The sequence below is a fragment of the Protopterus annectens genome, chromosome 2.part1, assembly GCF_019279795.1.
Source record: "Protopterus annectens isolate FY-2018-M chromosome 2.part1, PAN1.0, whole genome shotgun sequence".
Lineage (NCBI taxonomy): Eukaryota > Metazoa > Chordata > Ceratodontiformes > Protopteridae > Protopterus > Protopterus annectens.
The window spans coordinates 478,087,585-478,111,925 of record NC_056729.1 but is presented as its reverse complement, the minus strand read 5'-3'; the positions used below and the strand labels follow the sequence as shown (position 1 = coordinate 478,111,925).

Genomic DNA, 24,341 nt, shown 5'->3' with positions numbered 1-24,341 from the left:
ACAGGAGTCTCCGTGGACTATGATGTTTGCAGATGACATTGTAATCTGTAGTCTGAATAGGGAACAAGTGGAAGAGACCCTGGAGAGATGGAGATATGCTCTAGAGAGAAGAGGAATGAAGGTCAGCAGGACTAAGACAGAATATATGTGTGTGAATGAGAGGGAGGATAGAGGAATGGTGAGGATGCAAGGAGTAGAGGTGGCGAAGGTGGATGAGTTTAAATACTTGGGATCAATAGTTCAGGCTAATGGCAAGTGTGGAAGAGAGGTGAAGAAGAGAGTACAGTCAGGATGGAGTGGGTGGAGAAGAGCGTCAGGAGTGATTTCTGACAGACAAGTACCAGTAAGAGTGAAAGGGAAGGTCTACAAGAGGATAGTGAGACTAATTATGTTATATGGGTTGGAGACAGTGGCATTGACAAAAAGGCAGGAGTTTGAGCTGGATGTGGCAGAGTTAAAGATGTTAAGATTTGCACTGGGTGCGACACGGGTGAACAGGATTAGTAATAAGTATATTAGAGGGTCAGCCCAGGTTGGAAGGTTTGGAGACAAAGCCAGAGAGGCAAGATTACATTGGTTTGGACATGCGCTGAGGAGGGATGCTGAGTATATTGGGAAAAAGATGCTAAGGATGAAGCTACCAGGTAACAGGAAAAGAGGAAGGTCTAAGATAAGGTTTATGGATGTGGAGAGAAAGGACATGCATGTGGTTGGTGTGAGAGCAAGGTGCAGAGGACAGGAAGAAATGGAAACAGATGATCCGCTGTGGTGACCCATAATGGGAACAGCCGAAAGAAGATGATGATGATTGCGGGAGCCTTCCTGTGTCCAGACAGAGTTCTCTTCAAACTATATGGAGGTATATTTTCTGGCACTTGACTAATTTTATATCATTGCTGGCTGACTTCAGAGTTGTGCACAGTTATTCTTGCTTCACTGCATAGTTTGTCAGATCTCTGCTGAAGGTGTTGTTTTTCCCCTACCCATCCTCCCTATTCCTGTTGTTATTTTTCTTCTTCTTTTGGCTTTTCCTGGTTAGGGGTAGCCACAGCGGAACTCTGGTCCGCTAATGATTGGCAGTAGATTTTTACAGTACCGAGGTGCCAGCTCAACGCCCAACTTCAACGAAGGCACGCCCTACGTATGTCTTTCGAATGCCACTTGACAGCAGGGAGGACATGCAGACTCCACACAGAAAGTGCTCCAGCCAAGAATCGAATGGGAAAACCTCTTGCTGTGAGGCGACAACGCTACCACTGCACCACCGCAGCTTCATCCTCCCTATTCCTGTCTTCTTGTAAATTTGGAGGCTTTTGCAGTTGCCCTGTAGATTTGATCTGGGACACTCAGTCCCATCTCTTTACCTCATTCTACCTAATAGACTCCTTCTGCACTTGTTTAGTCATTTTTAATTTAATTGCACTTTTTTTTAAACTGTTTGGTCTAACATTGCGGCATTCTTGTGTGTGCTAGCTTGCATTGCATTTGAATTGTTTTTATTGCTGTTTTAGCTACTTTTCTGTATTAAAAAAATAAATAAATCTAAGCCTGTTTCCTACCTTTCCTGTAACTAGTGTAGTCCAGATACGGATTCTTAGTTTTAGTACTTGAATTTGCTTATTCGTGATCAGCACTTGTTCAAAACTTGTTGTAAGCACTAAATAAGCTACTAATTACTACAGCACTCAACCTTCCTCATTACCTTGAGGAAAACAGTTTTGGTACTTACTTTCCTCACTTGCTTAGAGAAAAACTGCTCTTGTACTCACTTTCATCACTTATCTAGAGTAAAATATTTTTTTATTCAGGCATGTCCAAGGGTCAGCTCACAGTGTTCTCTCCTGTCTATCTGATGAATCTGGGCATTGTGGGGCAATGTAGAAATTGCCTCATGTACACAGACAACCCTTTCCTCCTACCACCCAACACTACAACCTGTGAGCAATTCACTTATCTAGCCAAACTGGAGGTAATGCTCTCTCCATCCAAGACTGAACTTGACAGTCAAGAGGAGAACATAAACACTTGCACTACACCACACTCATCATATAGTCTCACTAAATCTCCACCAACAAAATCCACACATAGAAACACAAAAACATTTGCTGAGGCTCTCAATAATAATCTGCTCAAGCAACAGAGACCTCCAAAGCAGAAATGCAAGCAACCTTCACCCCCCAACACAACCCGAATGACACATAGCCCGCAGACTCAGTGTGCCGCTCAACCACAGCCAATAAGGCAAAACAATGTACCCAACACACTAGTCATAGGTGACTCTACAGTCAGGCACACTGATGTCCCACTCATCAGGCTAAACAAGGAGAAGGTTACTGTCAGCTGCCTGTCGGGTGCCAGATCCGCCACATAACCAACGCACTCAGGTCACTCCACAACAAGTACAAATATGACTCTGTCATTGTCCATGTTGGTGTGAACTACCCGAGACATACCTCCCTGGACTACACGAAAAGAGACATGGAAGAGCTCTCCGATCTTGTAGCCCAGGCAGGTATGACCCTAGCCCTGAGTAGCATTCTGCCATCACCCAGAATGACACCGCAGTACAAGGACAAAATAACTGACTTCAACAATTGGCTAAGTTTCTGGTGTCATTCTAAATGGATCCAGTATCTGTCTGCCTGGGATGACATGGTCGACAGACCACGATGCTTTGCCAGAGATGGCCTGCACCTGTCACCCCTGGGATTCCAGATACTAGCTAAGGTTCTTGCCGCCTCTATAGTGCCATTTTAACCAAGGTTCAAATAATAAATTCACCGCAGTAACAGGAACAGGCAAGCAAAAACTGAGGGTGATGCTACTCAATGCTAGAAGTCTAAATCTCAAAATGCACTCACTCGAGGCACTCCTTAAAATGAAGAACATAGATATCTGTGCAGTGACTGAGACTTGGTTCAAGGCTCCAGAGAGCACCCCTGCACTACCAAGCTATAACTCATGCCACACTTTTCGGCCATGTAACCTCGACCGGAACACTAAAGGTGGAGGTGTGTCCATATTCATAGGCTAGTTGCTCAGCATAATGCATCTGAGGTTATCCAAGTGCAACTAACTCTGGGCAAAACTGCAATCCAAATTGTAGCTTGCTACAGATCCCCCACCATGCCCCAGGATTTCCACTCCTCTTTTCTTGATGTACTGGAAAATGTTAGGGTTCAACCAAACAACCTAATAATAGGCGATTTCAACTACCCCACCATTAACTGGGAAAACTACTCATGTACCAACTCCTTCGCTCAACGTTTTCTGGAATTCATAAACTCTAAAGCCCTGGATCAACTTATCCACACCCCCACCAGGGGCAACAATATCCTAGATCTAGTCATTACCAACATGAGTGACCTGTGTTCCACACCTGAAGTCAACGCCTCATTGGTCCGATCCGACCATAAGCTAATCACCCTAGATAGCCACATCCTGCCCCCACCCCCATTAAGGAAACCACGGTAAAACATTTCTCCAAAGCCAACTTCATGCTTCTTAAGATAGAAGTGGTGAACTTCATGACACCCATGCAGATGGACAATACAGTTACGACTACGGAATCCTACACAATTGCACTTTATAAGCACTTACACAAAAGTGCATGGATCGTGCTATCCCAAACAGAACCAAGATGCTATCCTCCAAAAAAAGGAAGCCAATCTAGTGGTCTGCTGCCATAAACAAACTGTACAACAGAAGAAAGAAACTGTTGCAAAAGAGAGTAACATCCCATGAGTGGAGGAGCTCCCTGGTCAGCCTCAGTAAGAAGCTACGATCCCTGATAAAATCCTCCAAAGCTAGTTACGAAAACAAAATCGCCACTGATTGTAAAGACATCCACAAAGCAATCTATAGCTATGTCAAGAATCTCAGTGGTAACACTCAGATCTGCTCTGAGTTACAGCACAGTGGCACTAAATATACAGACCCAACTGATATTGCCAACATCCTGGCAGATAGCGTTAACTTTACCCCCTCTCACCCCATAAAGGGCCCATCTCTATACCAGAAGAATGCAAAGTTCCTGTAATTATGGCTACACAGGTAAAAACCACACTCTACAAAGCCAAGAACACAGCATCAATGGGACCAGACAACATCCCTGGCTGCATTTTACACGAACTACAGAATGAAATGGCACCCCACCCAAGTACCATGTTCAATCATAACCTCACCTCAGGCTTTGTGCCCGCTGAATGGCGCACAGTGACGGTTATCCCACTCCACAAGGAGGGAGCCACCACGGACCCTGGGAACTACCGCCCCATTAGCCTGACGAGCCTGGTCTGCAAGGCCATGGAAATTATCATCATAACTTATAAATAAACACATTGGTAATCAACAAATTCTGGACCCCACCCAGTTCGGGTTTGTAAAAGACAGATCATGTCTCCTAAACCTGATAGACTTCTTTGAATCAGTCACCAAAGCCATAGATGTGGGTAAAGTGGTTCCCACAGCCTATCTATATATAGACATACAAAGATATACACACACACACACACACACACACACACACACATATATATATATATATATATATATATATAAACGAGTTGAATAAAAAACAAGGAAACTCACTGTAAACACAAACGGAACACCACTGCAGCCAGAACGATGTAAAAGAAAAGAAACGCAATTTATTTAAAGACCAAAACAGCGTTTTCGCTTCCAGAAAGCCATAAGCTTCATCAGCAGTTGAAAGGATTAAAACCTAGTGCATTTAAAACAAAGTAACTGGCGCTTGTTGACGACATCACCACAAGCGCCACAAGGTTGCTTAAAGGGGCAACAATGAAACTTAAAAGGGCAACAATAACAGGGAGAGCGGGTAAATACAAATACATAGTATGCCCTGTAAAACTTATATAAAAGAATTAAAACATTCTATAATGAAGTGTGAAGCTAAAAAGCTGTATATAGTGAATATCAATAGACAAGAGCAACTAAATGTACTACTGCATCGGGTCACCTAACAGGAGCAAGCAATATAAAAAAAAGCTACATATCAAAGGAAAATCAATATGTTAAGGTTGCTATTACTTTAAACTACAGATGGAATAGAACACTGAATGGGCTTAACCCTAGCAAAGCATTATATGCAACATTATTCACTGTCCTTGGAATTGACCAATGGGATAGGTTGGTACGCCACCAAGAGTAAAAAAGTACTATCTAAGGTAGCTCTTATATTTAAGAATTGCAGCAATGTTACAGTTTTCGTTTAGCCCAGGAAATGAAAAGGCTACACGACAGGTTAGGTTTATCTCCTATCTTCACTTACAGGAGGGGTAATAATCTTAAAGATATTTTACAGAGAAATACGAAAAGTGAACACTTGACGAGAATAAAGGGCACATCTACTTGTGGGTCTTGCAAATGGTGCAGATACCTGCGAGTAGGTAACTCTTTCATCATTGGGGAGAGGAAATATTTCATCAATCACAAAATTAATTGTAAAACGAAGGCCATAGTATACGTAGCATTTTGCCAATGCTGCGCAGCTTTCTATGTTGGTAAAACGGATAGACGCTTCTGTGACTGTATATACCAACACATCTACGCTAGCAACAATAAGAAAAGCGACAACGCGTTGTCAAAACATATTCTTAACAACAGCGGCCACAGCTTCCTGTTCATGGGCATTGATCATATCAGCATGGATATCAGAGGTGGCCCACAATCTCTAATTGTCGCGACTCGTGAGCTCGAATGGCAACTCCAACTGGACGCCTTTTCATTTCCTGGGCTAAACGAAAACTGTAACATTGCTGCAATTCTTAAATATAAGAGCTACCTTAGATAGTACTTTTTTACTCTTGGTGGCGTACCAACCTATCCCATTGGTCAATTCCAAGGACAGTGAATAATGTTGCATATAATGCTTTGCTAGGGTTAAGCCCATTCAGTGTTCTCCCATTGGTCAATTCCAAGGACAGTGAATAATGTTGCATATAATGCTTTGCTAGGGTTAAGCCCATTCAGTGTTCTATTCCATCTATAGTTTAAAGTAATAGCAACCTTAACATATTGATTTTCCTTTGATATGTAGCTTTTTTTTATATTGCTTGCTCCTGTTAGGTGACCCGATGCAGTAGTACATTTAGTTGCTCTTGTCTATTGATATTCACTATATACAGCTTTTTAGCTCCACACTTCATTATAGAATGTTTTAATTCTTTTATATAAGTTTTACAGGGCATACTATGTATTTGTATTTACCCGCTCTCCCTGTTATTGTTGCCCTTTTAAGTTTCATTGTTGCCCTTTAAGCAACCTTGTGGCGCTTGTGGTGATGTCAACAAGCGCCAGTTACTTTGTTTTAAATGCACTAGGTTTTAATCCTTTCAACTGCTGATGAAGCTTCTGGCTTTCTGGAAGCGAAAACGCTGTTTTGGTCTTTAAATAAATTGCGTTTCTTTTCTTTTACATCGTTCTGGCTGCAGTGGTGTTCAGTTTATATATATATATATATATATATATATATATATATATATATATATATATATATACACACACACACACACACACACACACACACACACACACACACACACACATATATATGCACACACACACACACACACACACACATTGTAAACAATAAGAAGTGACATATGTAGTAGAAGAAACTAAGTTATTTAAAGCAGAATTTGTCAGATCAAAATTGAACACATGAGTTTGACTATCTGATGGTTGTTAATGCTAAGAGCATTAATAACAAAGTTTTTTATTGAAAATTTGCTACGTTTCTACTGGATTGATGTTATTATTGTTTGTGAAACATGGTTAAAGTACAATGACTGGAAACCAGTTCTGTCAGGGTATAAATGTTTTTACTGTAACAGACATTCTAACACTAGACACCAGTAATAGGCGACTCTATAGTCAGGCACACTGACGTCCCACTCACTAGGTTGGACAAGAAGAAGGTTTCTGTTAGCTGCCTATCAGCAGCCAGAATCCGCCGCATAACACAAGCACTCAGGTCACTCCAGAACAAGTACAAATATGACTCTGTCATTGTTCATGTTGGTGTGAATGACCTGAGATGTACCTCCCTGGACTACATAAAAAGAGACATGGAAGACCTCTCTGATCATGTAGCCCAGGCGGGTATGACCCTGACCATCATCCTGCCTCACCAAGAATGATACCGCAGTATAAAGAAAAAATTATAAATTTCGACAATTGGCTAAGCTCTGGTGTCATTCAAAGGGGATCCAGTGTCTGTCATCCTGGGACGACATGCTCGACATGCCTCGTTGCTTCGCAACAGACGGCTTGCACCTGTCACCCCTAGGCTTTCGAATACTGGCCAAGGCTCTTGCCCCCATAGTGCCTTTTTTAGGCAAGGCTCAAAAGTCAAACCCACCTCCATAAACAGCAGAAATAAAAAAAATGAGGGTCATGGTCACCAGGAGTTTAAATCTCAAAATGCATGAGTTAGAAGCACTCCTCAGTATGGAGAACGTCAACATCTGGGGAGTAACTGAAACCTGGTTCAAGGCTCCACAGTGCACCCCAACACTACCGGACTACAACTCATACCACACATTTCAGCTAGAGAACATGGACAGAAACACAAAAGGAGGGGGTGTATCCATATTCATCATGGATACCTACACCTCCAGGTTAGTGGTGCAGCATGATACATCTGAGAAACATCGGGCAAATCTGCAAGGCAAATTGTGGCCTGCTACAGATCACCCACCATGACCCAAGACCACCACTCCACCTTTCTAGAGACACTGGAAAACATGAAGGTCCTACCGAACACCCTGATAATGGGCGATTTCAATTACCCTACCATTAACTGGGAAAATTACTCAAGTACAAACTCCCAGGTCCAGTGCTTCCTGGAATTTATCAACTCAAATGCCCTGGATCAGCTGGTAAACTCCCCTACCAGGGGTGAAAACATATTGGACCTGGTTATCACCAACATGGGCGACAGGTGTTCCACACCGGAGGTCAACCTGTCACTGGTTAGATCAGACCATAAACTAATCACTCTGGATGTCTACACCACCACCCCCAACTTAGGAAACCACAGTGAAAAACCTTTCTATAGCAAACTTCACCTTACTTAAGACAGAGGTGGTAAGTTTCACATCCCACACGCTAAAGGATAACAGTGTCCAAGATGCATGAACCTTTACAAATGCACTCTATGAGCACCTACAAGGATGCATGGATCATGCCATCCTTAGCAAAACCAAGACTCACTCCCCTAAGAGAAGGAAACCAGTCTGGTGGACCCCTGCCATAAACAGGCTATACAATAGAAGTAGGAAACTAGTTCAGAAAAAAAAGCAAATCCCAAGAAAGAAAAACATCTCTGATCAGTATCAGTAAGAAACTAAGGTCCCTCATAAAATCATCCAAGGCTAACTTTGAAAGAAAAATAGCCAAGGATTCGAAAGATAACAACAAAGCTTTCTTTAGCTATGTCAAGAATCTAAGTGGCACCTCTCAGATATGCTCTGAGCTAGTGCAAAATAGCACAAAATATACTGAGCCTACTGATATTGCCAACATCCTGGCAGATAGATCCAGTACAAACTTCACCCCCTCTCATCCCCAAAAGGGCCCACAATAATACCGAAAAAGTGTAGTGTCCCAGAAATCACAGATGCACAGGTGAAAACAGCCCTTTCAAAAGCACAGCGTCAGTGGGGCCAGATGGTGTCCCAGGCTGCGTCTTGCACGAACTACAGAATGAACTAACCCCCCACCTAAACACAATGTTCAACCTCAGCCTCTCCACAGGCTACGTGCCCATAGAATGGCACACAGCAACGATTATTCTGCTCCACAAAGGATGGGCCATAACTGACCCTGGTAACTATTGCCCCATAAGCCTGACTAGCCTGGTCTGCAAGGCTATGGAGCGCATCATCATGGAACTCATTAACAAAGACATTGGGAACCTCCAAACACTTGACCCGACCCAGTTCGGCTTTAAGGGCAGATCATGCCTACTAAACCTGGTTGACTTCTTCGAGAAAGCCACCAAGGCCATAGATGAGGGGAAGGTGGTTCACACACCTGCCTTGACCTCACCAAGGCTTTTGACACCAATCCCAACTCGGAAATTATAGAAAAACTCACCAGCCTGAACATAAACCCCTAAGTCATGAGATGGGTTGCCAACTGACTTACAGACAGAACTCACACGGTAAGAATAGTGGGCTCCAGGTCCGACTCTAAACCAGTCACAAATGGTGTTCCACAAGGCTCAGTCCTAAGACCCCTACTGTTTGGCATATACTTCTCAGAAGTACAGGCAAACACAGGAGGACTATGGCTAACCAAGTTCGCTGATGACTGCAAACTGGGAGCCATAACTGACTCTCCGGTTGACACAGACATTCTCCAAAAGGGCCTTACTGAGATGGACACCTGGTGTCAAAGTCATGGTCTCAAGCTAAATGCCAAAAAATGCATAGTCATCCAGTTTGGGAAAAACAAAACACCCATGAATTACCACATAGGTGGCAGCCCCCTTAATATAGCAGAGGTAATAAGAGATCTGGGGACCCAGGTAGATAGTAATCTCTCCTTTGACAATCATATTGCCAACGTAGTTAGGAAATCCTTCTATGTAGCCCATCTAATTACTAAAGGGTTTGCATCTAGAAATAAAGAGGTTATAGTGCCCCTCTTCTCGTCACTCATCAGACCCATCATAGAGTACAATGCCCCATTTGGGATGTACCTCACAAGACACTTCCAACAGCTGGAAAGACCACAAAAGTACCTCACCAACAGGATTACTGGTCTCAAACATATGTCCTATGCAGCCCGACTGGAAAAACTCTGGCTGTACTCAGTGGTATATTGCTTACTCAGAAGTGATCTCTGCCTGACTTACAAAGCCATGTCCAACTCAGATTTGATGGACATGCTCCACCTAAAGAAATCCGAGCCACTCGCTCTAGTGAGCTAAACCTCGCCACAACAACAAATAGAACATGCTGGAGAGATAGATTCCTGTTACAGAGACTCCCCATGCTTTGGAACAAAATTCATAACTACATTAGGCAGAGCCCTTCACTAACACTCTTCAAGAGGAACCTTGACGAGTGGATGGGTAACAGAAAATACACCCCTGGAATCACTTCATTGGCTCTTCTTGACAGAGGCTCAGTTAATTAAATCAATGGGACGGCAAAAGCGGACACACTCTGGCTAGGCTTATAAATGCTCTCAGGCAGATAGCCTAGTACCCACCTATGAACTTATAATAAAAAATCAAATGGAGGTGTTACGATAGGGATTAAAGATAGTTATGAGACCTGTGATTACTACATGTTCAGTGATATTCCCAACACTATAGACCATGTAACTGTGACAAAGACAACCCTGGAAGATGTAACAACTGTTGGAGTGTATAGACCAGCAAAGTCAAGTGCAAATAACCTAGAGTAATTCATACATTTCTTGCATGAAACACAGGAGGGAAGAATACTATTAGCATTGGTCTTAAATTTACCACAAACAGACTGGAATAATAATGATTCTACAATGTTAATAAGGGAATTATTCACAGCGTATATATTCAGGAACAACAATTGCTTCAGGTTGTAAAAAAACTACCAGGGAAAGGAACATACTAGACATTGTTTGTGTTCCCAAACAAATTATTGTAACTTCAAGTCAAGTTTTACCACCACTGATATGCAGTGATCATGGGGTTATAAAGGTTAATTTGTTGCTAGATAATTCTGCCACACTGAAATCTAAACCAATGCACAGAAGGTTAATTACAGATTAAATGGAAACAAAACAGTCACTATGTAAAAGTAACTGGAGTGAGGTGTTCAGTGGAAAAACTGCAGATGGAATGTGGAAAGTTTTGAAAGAGAAATTGTTTGAGTGCAAAAAATCAAAAAAATGTTTAACATCAGGATCTAGGCATACAGCATCAGGCATATATATTCCCATAAGAACAAGATATCTGATTAAGGTGAGAGACAAAAAAAATATAAGAAATGGAAGAGAGGTCAACTACAACTTTGAAAATTGAAATAAACCAGCTGGACAAAAAGATTTAAGTATAGTGTGAGACAAGATCAAGAAAAATTTGAAGATAATTTATATAAAGATATTGAGCATAATAGGAATCCTTTTTATACATACATAAGGTATGAAAGGAGTAAAGACACACAAATTGATAAACTGTGTGCAGATTCTAAAATGTACTCTCAGAGTCAACAGATTACAGATATATTTACAAAATCTTATGCAAAACACTTTGCCTCCACAAAAAGGGTGGTGAGTTGTCCTACTGACATCTGGGTAACCCCAGATACTGGAATCAAATTAGATTATATTGAAAAAGCACTGTGCAAACTGGACCCAAACAAACTGCAGGGAGGAGACGGAATTAGTAACAATGAGCTGAGAACACTTCATCAAGAACTTACAGTACCATTATATCTATTATTCACTGGGTCATATAAATATGGGGAGATTCCTCAAAATTGAAGACATGCACTTATTAAACCTGTTTTTAAGGGAAAGGAGAGTAGGACAAACACAGACTCATATAGACCCTTAAGTATACTTTCCTGTTGTGGAAAAATAATGGAGAAGGTAATACTGGATAAGATCAGAACTGGATAGGTTGGGACTTGAAACCATATGTCAGCATACATATGTTGAAAACAGATCTATTACCACCTGTAACATGATATTCTATAACAATATAATAATAGCTATGTGTGAAAATTTGTGCTGTGATGTAATTTATAGATTTAGTTTCAGCATTTGACAGGGTCATACACATAACTGATCAATAAATTAGTACAACTAGGTACTGATGTACTCTTTATAAGTTGGACAGCTGCATGGCTTACAAACAGGACATGGCAAGTATCATACAGCAACTAGACAGGCGAAATCCTTGGTTGCAGTCAGGGTGTCCCACTGTCCTAAGCCCTTACATGTTTAGACTGTATCTTTCAGATCTAACTTTTTCATCTGAGGTGTTCTACAGTCTATATGCAGATGACCTGAAATTGGGTAAACTGATTACAAGGCATGTCTGTAAAATAACTTGACTAAATTGACCATTTGGGCACAGGAGAATAATATGCTGATAAATACATCAAAAACTAAGCATATGAGATTTGGTAGGCATAACTTGAAAGGTGAATAATTAATACAGCATACAGTGATTGAAACTGTAGACTCATTTAATGACCTGGGTATACGGGTAGATCCAGCTATGAGTTTTTCTAATCAAATTAACCAATTGGTTAATGATAGTTATAGAACTATAGTATAAAAAGATCCATAATGTCTAGGAAATCAAAAATAATGAAGTAATTGTTTGTTAGTTACATTAGACCCAAACTTGAGTATGGAATATCAATATGGACACCCTATAAGAAAACAAGCATGAGTAAACTGGAAAGGATACAATGGAAATATACCAAGGGTATCCATGGATGTGAAAATTTAAGTTATTATGAAAGACTAAATATCAGAACTTGTACGGTGTCTTACAGATATTTAAGAGGAGATCGTATTCAGGTATATAGGGCATTTAGTGACAAGTACTTCTGGGAATGTTTGGGGTTAACAAAAAGTACTAGAGAATCAGACAACCTACGTAGAAGATTTAAAACTGTATAGTTCATCAGATGAGGAACTGAAAGCACAGATGCAGGTTGCCAAAACTTTTTTCAGATATTAGAATGTCATTTGGCCTTGATAAATGTGCAAAATCAACCTTTAAAAGCAAGAAAACTGCAGCACCAGGAAAAGATCAGTTTGGGACAAGAATGTGATATAAAAGAACTTGAGCAAGAGGGAGTGTATAAATACTTGGGAATTGATGAAGGATCAACAATAAAACATGAACTAAATACGAGTAAAACTTAGTAAGGAATATTTCAGAAGACATAAATTGATCCTGAAAACAGCACTGACATCTAGGAACAAAATCCAAGCTATAAACCAATTTTCTCTTCCTGTCCTAACTTACAGTTCTGGAGTGACTGATTGGCCTCAAAACGTGATTGGGTAGATTAGATATTAAAACAAGAAGGATGCTTCATGCTCACCAAATGATCTATAAAAAATCAGTACACACCAAGATTATATATTTCCCTGCTGACCTCACGAGACCAAGCATAGTGAAAGTTTTGAAACATGAGGAGAATAAATCCAAGAGGATTTCCCTGCTTATTCTAGCAGAAGCATATCGACGTCAAGCAGGAATGGAAATCAAACCAGAAGTAGATAAAAATCAGGCAGCAACTGAATGTGCCAAAAAACAAAAGAATATAAGGTAAAGGATCAGATGAAAAGGCAAGAAATGTGGAAAATGCATAACTACAGTTGCAAATATAGACAAGTTCTGGAAGAACCTCATGTTGATCAGGAACAAACACAGGAATGGTTAAGGAGAGGTGAATTCAAACCAAGAGATGGAAGGTTACTATTGGTGGCTCAAGACAGTGGGCTATGTACACGCTGGTTTACAAAGTCCATTGAACATGCGGGAGAAACAGACAAATGTAGGTTTTATAAAACCGATCTGGAAACAGTCGCATACCTTGTTGCTGGTTGTGACATACTAATGGCAGAAGGACTGTATACTGAAAGATAACGTGGAGAGACTGTTGCACTGGGGATTGTGCAAACATTATGGTTTTGAAGTGGCTGAAAAGCACTGGAAACATGAGCCACAAAGCATTATAGAAAATGATGAAGTCTACATCACATGGGATCATCAATTACCAACAATTCAAAAGATAGATGTTAGAAAATCAGATATAGTGGTCCAGGAAAAGATGACAAGAGTAGCATTCATCAGTGAAATCGCCACACCCAGTGACTACAGTGTCTTGCGCACAGAGAGAGACAGTGTTATAAAATATCAGGATCTGCAAGCAGTAACGAGAGCAATGTGGAAGAAAGATACCCAAATAGTTCCAATAGTAGTAGGAGCAATGGGTCTTATAAGAGAGTCTAAAATCTTATTTAGATACACTACCAATACATGTAACTCCATATGAACTGCAGGAGAAGTCATTACTGAACACATTGCGGGTGCTGCGAAGAGCACTTTTGGCTGACATCAATGAGTGAAACAATACTAATTTCATGAACTTTAATCATACTTTGACTTAGGAATGGGGTCCATTCCCATCATGGTATTAGAAACCCAAAAGACCTGGGGAAAATTAAAAAAAAAAAAGATTCTATAGGAATGAGAAGTGTCCTAATGGGTTCTCTGACAGAGCAGCTGATGCATGGAATAGACTACCAAATTACATTAAAGCAAATACTAGTTTAGATATTTTTAAGAACAGCCTGGATATTTATTATGAGAACAAATGTTTTGGTATATTAGCAAGCTAGAAGGGCATTATTGCCAGTGTTTGAAATATTTGTGTGTAGTTCAAAATTCTGAAAATAAAATCTGCAGACGTATACACTTTTTTTCACATACCTATCAATACGTTTCCCATCCTTATCACAAAAAGTAGAATTGGAATTGATGCTTAGCAGTAATGGGATCAACTAGAGCTATAGCTACTGGGTCAGGTTTGGTAATAGTGTATAAAATTTAAAAAGACTTAGGAACATAAAGCATTCTATCTGCCTTTCTAGGGACAGCTGGCTGACTATCAGGAAAACTGCAGGCAGTAATACAAATACACTCTAAAGCAGACAGAACAGGAGGAATTAGTGCAAGATCTGGAAAATCCTTCTGCAATAATTCACAGTATTTTCTGATGGACTAAGAAACTTCAGTATTCTCCCACTAAAAATACTGGCATATATTAGCAATAGTCTCAGAGAAAGAGACCCCCCCCCCCACAGGGAGAATCAGAAATCTGAGGAAACAAACTGTATCCATCTCTGCATCTTCATGTTCAGATTCAGAATCTTGAACCTCTTTAGCAAAGGAGCTATCCTTCTTTGTTTTACCAGAAAAGGATCAACAGCCTGAATCAAACCCTGAGCCAGACCCAGTAAAGTACTTATATCCAAAGTATCATGAGGAGGAGAAGATGCATGCTTTTTTTTCCTCTTTCATTTTGACAGGAAAAATGGGGCAGACCATGTTAATAATAGCAGCAGCAGCTTCCCCAGGGATGGGTACAGCATTCGGACACAACATGGAAACCTTCTCTGTTCCCTCTTCCAGGACCAACTAATGTGGCTCTCTCTTGCCCACTGAGGAAACCACAATAGTCATACAGGACATGGCTAATCTCTGGTCCATAGTGGCTGCAGGTGTTACCCCAGATCCATCTGGTATAAAAGATGAGAGGTCTGAGGTACAACAAATGGCCACAGTAGAGTTACCCACCTGCAATTGGAGGAAAATGCTATTCTGCTATGGTGGCAAATGCTGACTGCTTATTTTTTTTTCTTTTTGTGCCTGTAAGAGGACCTGAATGTGGGACACTAATAGTAGTCTGTTCCATGATCAATCTGAAAATTGTGCCTCTTTTCCATGGAAAAGTTGTAGCAAATGCTGGTAAACACTTCCAGTCTACAAAAGTTACTTTTTTGACAAAAAACACAGTAAAAAGCAGTATAAAACACTATGCCAGTCCCACAAAGTAAAATTAACACAATTTCTCCATATAAATTTTTGTTTTCAAATTAGTTTACACCACTTTTAAACTGAGAGGAAAAAATATGGAAAAAACATACATTACAGTCTTGTGACAGTCCGTTATAACGCAACACTCCTAGCTGCAAAATAACTTTTCTGACAAGGAAAGTGAATAAATAGCACTATAAATAAGAAAGTGGAAGGTTTTCCCCTCAAGGGGAACTTATCACCCCAGCAAAGGAACAGCACAATCCAATCATTGACCCTCAAAAGCCTTAGAAGAGCATGCTCTTCAGAAGTAGTAAAGCTCTAAAGGGCTTCTTCGCACACAAACTTGTTTTTTACTCATCTCAGCTCGAGCTGCCTGACAGTTTGGCGTGTGGGAGGTGCCCTGAAGCTTTTGAAGCTAGTTGGCTGTTATACCCATGACAATATATAACCCATATAGCCAAGACTACTGCAGCAGTGATCAATACGATGAACATCTTACTCATTTCAACTCTAAACATTTCCATTACTTTAATAGTCTGAGAAAGTACTATCATAGCCACAAGAAAGTGTAAAAAATTAAGCACTACTGAAATGCAGATGTCTTTGATTTCTTTTTCACAAATTACAGAACAATTAACATTTTTTTAATGTGGTAAAAAGGACCGTCAGAAAGTGTGTCTTTATGATGGCACCCTTACACCCTTCTATCAGCTGCATAATTTACTAGTTGTGTCCCATCTAAATGACTGTTTATTACTGGGCATGTTGTGCAAAATCTAGGTCTGATGTATGTGCCTTTCTGGCTGATACACTGTGCCATTCAAAGTGGGGCATGCATTTTTTTTTTTTTTTTTATATACAGAATATCAAGGTTCACACGGTTTTTAACTCTGAGGATCATAAAGAAAATAAACTGCATGTGAAGTTACTTACTTTTAAATATGAAACGGTTTTTATGCCTAAATATACAGCTAAGCAGTTATTTCTATTAAATGAATTTCAGGAAGATTAGCAGTAGTTGGGGCTACAGCAATATTAAGTTACTCCAATACACATCCTTCCCCCTTAATAATAACTTGAAAAAAGTATATCATTTTACAGAGGACTACGAAATCAAAAGGCAGTCAGAAGAACAAAGCAATAGGAATAACTAGTCTGCTCGCATTCACACATTTCATTGTGCTTATACATTCTACATCATCTGTCAGATCTAATAGTGTAAAGGACCTTTTTGTCTAGTCGACATTTATGAAAAGACAACTTTAACTTACACGACCGCATTTTTTTTTTTATTCTCATGGTATTCCCTTACATGAATGCCCTCGAAATGTGTAATCATATACGTCTCGCAACAACTCCATCCACTTAACTTTCAAAAACGCAGCCCCAAATAAACTCCAAGTATAGCAAGTCTTTCTGCACACTTTGTTTCATACATACCATCTCTTTCGGGAGGCATAGATACTCTCATATTACACGTGCTCAGACAAGTCCTCCAGTATCCAGGAAGTTGAGGGGTTAAGAAAGCGCAGGGCAGTACAGAAAGTAACGTGGGCGCAGGAGTTGAATTAAATTCCTTACAAGTAGTAAACGGAGTTTAAAGTCTGCAGCTAGAACTTCACATATTAAAACACGTTTTTCTTCACACTTCATTTCTACTTCTCCCTAGTCCATTTGGGTACTTCCCAAATGCCTAGGCTCCGGTGAAAAAAAACTTGCATCCAACTGTTATTTTAGTAAGAGCTACATCTAAAAAGTCAGACTTAACTTCTCTCTTGAAAGAAGTAAAACCCTTTCATTTGCGCGGCAGTTTGCTTCATACAAGGGTTAAAAAATTCTGCTAACCACTGAATAATATTTTTAGATTTGTTTAATTTGACAGACTTGCAGCCAGTATGTTTTAGCCACTGAAGGTCATGTGACAACGTATTTTTTTCAGACTCCTGTTTGGGCTGGTAGGAAAAGGAGCAACTTTAAGTGTGGGCTTAGTCAAAGAGACAGAAAACTCAGACTTACCAGCACGATTTCTGTATTGGAATACCTGGTTACACTCTGATGCATGGGACTTATCGCCGAGATCTGCACAAATGCATTTGGTTTCCGATCACGAACAGCACTCATTAGCTCCTTGCAAGCTGGAAACAATACAAGAAAGAGACATATAGTAAAGTTGAAACCTTAAAAAATATTTTGCAGTACCGACTTCAATTTCATTCCTTAATTAAAACTTGGAAGAATGAACCACCAGTCAAATAGAGAGGAAGTCAATTGGAAGCAAGCATGTTATAGAAATAGGAAGTCACATGCTGGAAAACCAAATGGAATTTAATTTTTCACTCACCACATTTGCAGCTCCAGTAAGACTTCTTTCTGAAAGGGACTCACTGACTCCTAAAGCTCCATGTACACATTTACATCTGCGTTTCTCAATCTATGTCATGCTGTTACATAGGTCAAGTGCAGACAGCTTTGAGATCAGCCTTCTTGCCCAGCTGGCTCACCATAACAACACAAGAGTTTAACCCTGCTGTTCACCTTACTCTTTTTATCAAGCCCCACTGGCACCAAGACTAATTTAACTGTATTAAACGCATTACAAGTGGCTAGCATTGAATGATCTAATTACAATTCACGTCCTGCAGTGTATTACCCTGGTGTAAGCAGTGTAACATTTCACTTTTTGCAGTAAAAAAAAATGTAAGCTAAAATCATCTGAAGTCAATTACTGTGTCTGTTTAGGTTGTAAGTTGTTCTAATATATGATGGAAAGTCAAAACATCTAGTTAACATTTCTCAGAGTCTAGCAACAGCTGTGAGCTCACCTGTTGTACTGTTAAATGATATTCTTGTGGTACACAGGCTTAACTGTTTGAGAAGGGATACTTTATTCTAGTTATGTGGCTAAGTTTTGATCTGTGTGCCTCCTAATTCCACACTTGCACTATGTAAACATTTGTTAGTTATAGAGAGAATCGAAAACTACAATGCAACCAAACCTCAATAAATTCCAGAACCTGATTTGGGATGTCTGCACCTTAATAAATATATTGAGTACAGCAAACCTTAGTTATTTAATTGCAAAGAATTCCAAATTAAACTCTTTGGCTGTATGTAAAAAATGAGGTATTGACTATGCAGGTGTAAGCACAAACAGAATGAAAACTGCAAAATACACCATTTGATAATACATAATGAATAAATTATGTCAGATCACAGGAAATAGTAAGCTAGTTGACAAGTGAATATGCAATGGCAGCCCAGTATCTGTATCAGACTGAAAGAAATGCATATGAAGGACAGAATATGTGGGTCCATAGATGTAGACTAGGCTGACAACCAGTAGTGTTTTTATAAGCCTAGGCGTGCAACCCAGATGTGTCCCACAAGTTACATAATGAATAAATTATGTCAGACCACAGGAAACAGTCAGCTACTTGACAGGTGAATATGTAATGGCAGCCCAGTATCTGTATCAGACTGAAAGAAACACATGTGAAGGACGGACCATGTGGGTATATGTGGGTTCTTATATTTATACTAGGCTAATGACCAGTAGCTACTGGTCAAGGCTAGGCGTGCAATCCAGATTTGTCCCACAAGTTATATGTTTTAAACTTTTGTATAAGGGGTGATTGCTGGTTATGACATGATTTACTGACTGTCTCTGTCCATCAGAGATATAGGCGCTAGACCATGGATGAATTTTTGATTTCCCATACAATGGTCCATTATGATTAAATAGAGTTAGAGAGGGAATTTGTTTCACATGGGTGGGGAGCCTATTCCAGAGAATGGGAATTCCCTGAAACACATATCTGTCTCTCCAGCATGTCCTATTTATGTTATTAGCAAAATGTAGATATTTAGATCTACTCTTTCTGATGCTGTTTGTTTTGCAGATGTGCAAAAGGTTCATCAAAGCGTGGTCCACGGATGCCTTGTATGCCAGGCATAGATCTCTTGTCAGCACATTGTAGGAGACTGAGTACAGAGATGGAGCTTTGAGGCATTCCTCATAGGACATTGTGTTTATGCTCTGTATTCTTTTTATAAGGAATCTTTGTGGGTGTTCCAGTTGCTGCATTTGTCTGGTCAGCTGCATACCAAAGGGGGCATTATATAAATGATGGGTCTGATGAGGGCCGAGTACAGTGGTACAAATTACTTCCCTGAACCTAGATCCCATGCCCTTACTTATAAGTTGAGCAACATAGAAGGATTTCCTTATTACTTTGGCCACATGTATTCTAAGATCCCTGATACGTGGGTCAACTTTTAGGGGTATTTTATCAATGACGTAGTTTCCCGCGGCGGCTGATTCCCCAAAAGATGCTATAATGCATTTCTAGGTATTGAGTTTTAAGGCATAGCTTTGTCACCAGTCATTTGTCTGTGTTAGACCCTCTTGTAAGATGTTTGCATCTTGGGGGAATTCTGTGACTGCTCTTAATTTGCAATCATCTGTGAATTTGGTCAGCCGCCTTTCACACTGGCCTTAACTTCTGATAAGTAGATGCCAAAGAGGAAAGGGCCCAGCACAGACCCCTGAGGGTCTCCACTGGTGCCTCTTTGTGAAAGTGGTCTTACCAATCCTAACTTCCTGGGTCCTATATGTGACCACCTGGCTATTCAGCATGTTATATAGGGATTTATCCCTAATTCCTTAAGTATGTTAACAGTGCCCGACTGGGATATGGTATCAAATGCCTTTGTAGGACAAAGTAGGTAGTACGCAGAGATGTCTATATTGTTCAGGGTGAGGAGGGCTTGGAGGGAATGTAGTTTTTAGTTTAGGCTCCTAGCACTGAGCAGTAACACCTTGAGGCTCAGTTGAGTTGATTTTGCTATGTTGGTAGGTTTGTTAGTGTGGCATTGCCTAAAAAAGACTCTATGTGGGAGTATTCGAAAACTTAGAGATATGTGGGGGGAGGGGCACATGTGAATGTTTTACTCAAGTCCTCTATCTACAGCACAATCCTTCTGATACACACATTTTAATGACTAATTAGTATAAAGGTATATAGAATGATACATTTATGCAGTAACTACAGTAATGGCATTGGTGGCCAGGAAGGCTATTGTTCCACGTTTCAAGCTATCCTTAAAGCATTAGGTTTACCAAGATAAAACTTGTTTGGTAGTAGAAAGTAGGATATAGCACAGCACATTTTAATAAAACATATCATGTTGGTAATACATTCATGCCTGCAGGTTGTCTTACTTATGTAAAATCACACTCCTCCATGCACCTATAGGTTTCTTTGTTGATGTGCTTCCCAGCATACAAATCAAGTGATATATTTTCTGTGGTGAATGTGATTATTTTCAACAACTATATATAACATTACCTCGATGAAATAAAGAAAAAATATTAAACTTTCTAGGAACAACAAATATTATAACGTGCCCGATTGCGATTAAAATTGAAAACAAACAACTCAGTTAAAACAAAAACACAACATATTAAACTTTAAGTACTGTGGAAAATGTCTGAGTTTCTGTCCACCTAAAGCACTGTAGTCAGACCAGGTTACTGGTTCAGAAATACAGGCAGCAGAAATAGAAAATAAATGGCTTGCATCAAAGCCATTTAGATGTCATAGTATGTCATAATGAAAGAGCTGCCAGACAATTTCTTCTCGTCATTACAGATACTGCTTGTCATATTACTGAAAATTGTTCCATGACTTCAGACAACTCTCACAATATGCTTCAGGCATACTTTACAAATGTTTTTTTTTTTGGTTTAAATAGCATAAACTAACACTGGAATAAAAGTACTTTTTTTGTTAATTAGTCATCGTAAAACAGTTTATCAGGAATTCATTTTTTTACATTTAGTAAGGCAGAGAGTCGAGCAAACCTCAAGTCTGTTTTGTAGTTACCTCCACATTTTTTTTTACCTACCAAAGCTACTCAAGGTGAACAGTCACAGAGAAATCAATGCTGCTTGCTCATGACTTGGTTATGTAATGAGAAGCTGGTAGTGGTTTCCTGTGCTGCCAATACCTCATCTTTTACCTGTACAGCATAAATAATAGGGTAGAAAAGTCTAGTCTGCATTTATATGCAGTAAACCAGATTTGTAAACACACAGCTGTCCAAAAAGCACCGCAAGTCTTTATATAATTAAGACTATGAGATTCCTAGTCTTAACTCATTCAAAAGCAGCTAAGTTTTACAATGGTATAATGTGATAATATGAGAACTCAATCAGTGTCTGCCAAGGTCCTGTGTTTTTGATACTGTCTTAATACTGTCTACAACATAAATGTAGCTTTGTGTCATTTGAGACTGACACTGCAGTGACACTGTGTTTTGCTGAGAGTGGCACTGCACTTTCTGGCTGATACTGTACTTCATAAATGTAGCGCTGCATTATTTGAGATTGACACTCAACTTCTCAGAATGACTGCCACTGCATTTTTGTTCTTTGTACATGTAGCATTGTATAATTTGAGATTGACACTGTACCTTCTCAGAGTGACACTGTGCTTTGATAAGAATGTCACTGTACTTCCTGATACTGCTAATCAGCCTCTGCTGCTTTTGAGGGTGTCACTTCTCAACAAATATGAAGCTGTAATGCTACTTTCAACAGTGCATTGGCTGTTAATTCACTTAAGAGGTGCAAAATATGATTTGGCGTATTCCACATGTCAATAGACTCTGACACTTTCCCTCTAAACACAGAGGCTTATTCTCTGGACTTTCCTGATCCTTATGTGTAATAAGCACTGAGACTCTCACAACATGTCGCTGTACTGTACTTGTCCAAGCATGGTGAATATAGTCTTTGGCACCATAGATACTCTTCTTACTGGTCTTCTAGTACTTTCTGTTTGAAGTAAAGAGAATATGATGTGCATCTACTTTCAATTCATTCAACAAGTTTTTTGTTTTATTAAGTAAGCCTACCAATAACACACTCAAGAGGGGTATAGATAAAGATCTGTAAATAACATTAATTCAGGATGAAATGACATCACCAAAAGATGCATTTATTGTTCACCTACATACTTTTCTCAGCTAATTAATTGTGTCTTTCAGTGAGTAGCAAGAGAATGAGAGAGAGAGAAGGTTGGATGATGCGGGGATAGTGAATCAGAAAGTGAAGCAGATTAGCAAGGAGGAAGTAAGGACAGCTATGAAGAGGATGAAGAATGGAAAGGCTGTTGGCCCAGATGACATATCAGTGGAAGCATGGAGGTGCTTAGGAGTAATGGCAGTGGAGTTTTTAACCAGATTGTTTAATGAAATTTTGGAAAGTCAGAGGATGCCTGAGGAGTGGAGAAAAAGTGTTTTGGTACCTATCTTTAAGAATAAGGGTGATGTGCAGAGCTGCAGTAACTACAGAGGGATAAAACTGATCAGTCACAGCTTGAAGTTATGGGAAAGAGAAGTGGAAGCTACGTTAAGAAGGGAGGTGATTATTAGTGATCAGCAGTATGGTTTCATGCCAGGAAAGAGCACTACAGATGCAATATTTGCTCTGAGAGTGTTGTTGGAGAAATACAGAGAAGGTCAGAAGGAGTTGCATTGTGTCTTTGCAGACTTAGAGAAAGCATATGACAGGGTGCCTAGAGAGGAGTTGTGGTATTGTATGAGGAAGTCGGGAGTGGCAGAGAAGTATGTAAGAGTGGTACAGGATATGTACAAGGGTAGTTTGACATTGGTGAGGACTGCGGTGGGAGTGACAGATACGTTTAAGGTGGAGGTGGGTTTACATCAAGGATCAGCTCTGAGCCCTTTCTTATTTACAGTGGTGATGGACAGGTTGACAGATGAGATTAGACAGGAGGCCCTGTGGACTATGATGTTTGCAGATGACATTGTGATATGTAGTGAGAGTAGGGACCAGGTTGAGGAGACCCTGGAGAGGTGGAGATATGCTTTAGAGAGGAGAGGAATGAAGGTCAGCAGGGCTAAAACAGAATATATGTGTGTAAATGAGAGGGAGGGTAGAGGAATGGTGAGGATGCAGGGAGTAGAGTTGGTAAAGGTGGATGAATTTAAGTACTTGGGATCAACAGTTCAGAGTAATAGTGAGTGTGGAAGAGAGGTGAAGAAGAGAGTACAGGCAGGGTGGAATGGGTGGAAAAGAGTGTCAGGAGTGATTTGTGACAGACGGGTACCAATAAGAGTAAAAGGGAAGGTCAACAAGAGGGTAGTGAGACCAGCTATGTTATATGGGTTGGAGACGGTAGCATTGTCGAAAAGGCAGGAGTCAGAGCTGGATGTGGCAGAGTTAAAGATGTTAAGATTTGCACTGGGTGTGACTAGGATGGACAGGATTAGGAATCAGTATATTAGAGGGTCAGGTCAGGTTGGACAGTTTGGAGACAAAGCAAGAGAGGCGAGATTGCGTTGGTTTGTACATGTTCTGAGGGGGATGCTGGGTATATTAGGAAAAGGATGCTAAGGATGGAGCTGCCAGGTAAGAGGAAAAGAGGAAGGCCTAAGATGAGGTTTATGGATGTGGTGAGAGAGGACATGCAGGCGGTTGGTGTGAAAGAGCATGATGCAGAGGACAGCAAGAAATGGAAACAGATGATCCGATGTGGCGACCCCTAACGGGAACAGCCGAAAGAAGATGATAAGTGAGTAGTCCCCAGAAGTAAAAAGCTAAACAGTGAAGTATATGTAATGTCAGAACATAGTCTGTCTGAAACTTAATTTTAACAGTCTGAACTCACATCTGAAAGTGGACTGAGAATATAAAGCATTTATTCTACCTACACAATATTTTTGC

The 24,341-nt window shown here is 40.2% G+C and overlaps 1 protein-coding gene across 4 annotated transcripts in view; it reads right to left on the bottom strand.

Annotated features, from left to right (window-relative positions):
• The window catches only part of INPP4B (inositol polyphosphate-4-phosphatase type II B), a 4,727,932-nt gene that overhangs the window by 3,736,164 nt on the left and 967,427 nt on the right, over nucleotides 1-24,341 (bottom strand). For 2 of the 4 annotated variants that reach the window (XM_044062266.1, XM_044062271.1), the window contains one exon: nucleotides 17,606-17,724. In XM_044062266.1, coding sequence (XP_043918201.1) covers nucleotides 17,606-17,724 — 119 coding nt within the window. Of the gene's footprint in view, nucleotides 1-17,029; nucleotides 17,725-17,930; nucleotides 18,019-24,341 lie in introns of those variants that run through there. The other 2 variants (XM_044062267.1, XM_044062268.1) reach the window with 2 other exon arrangements.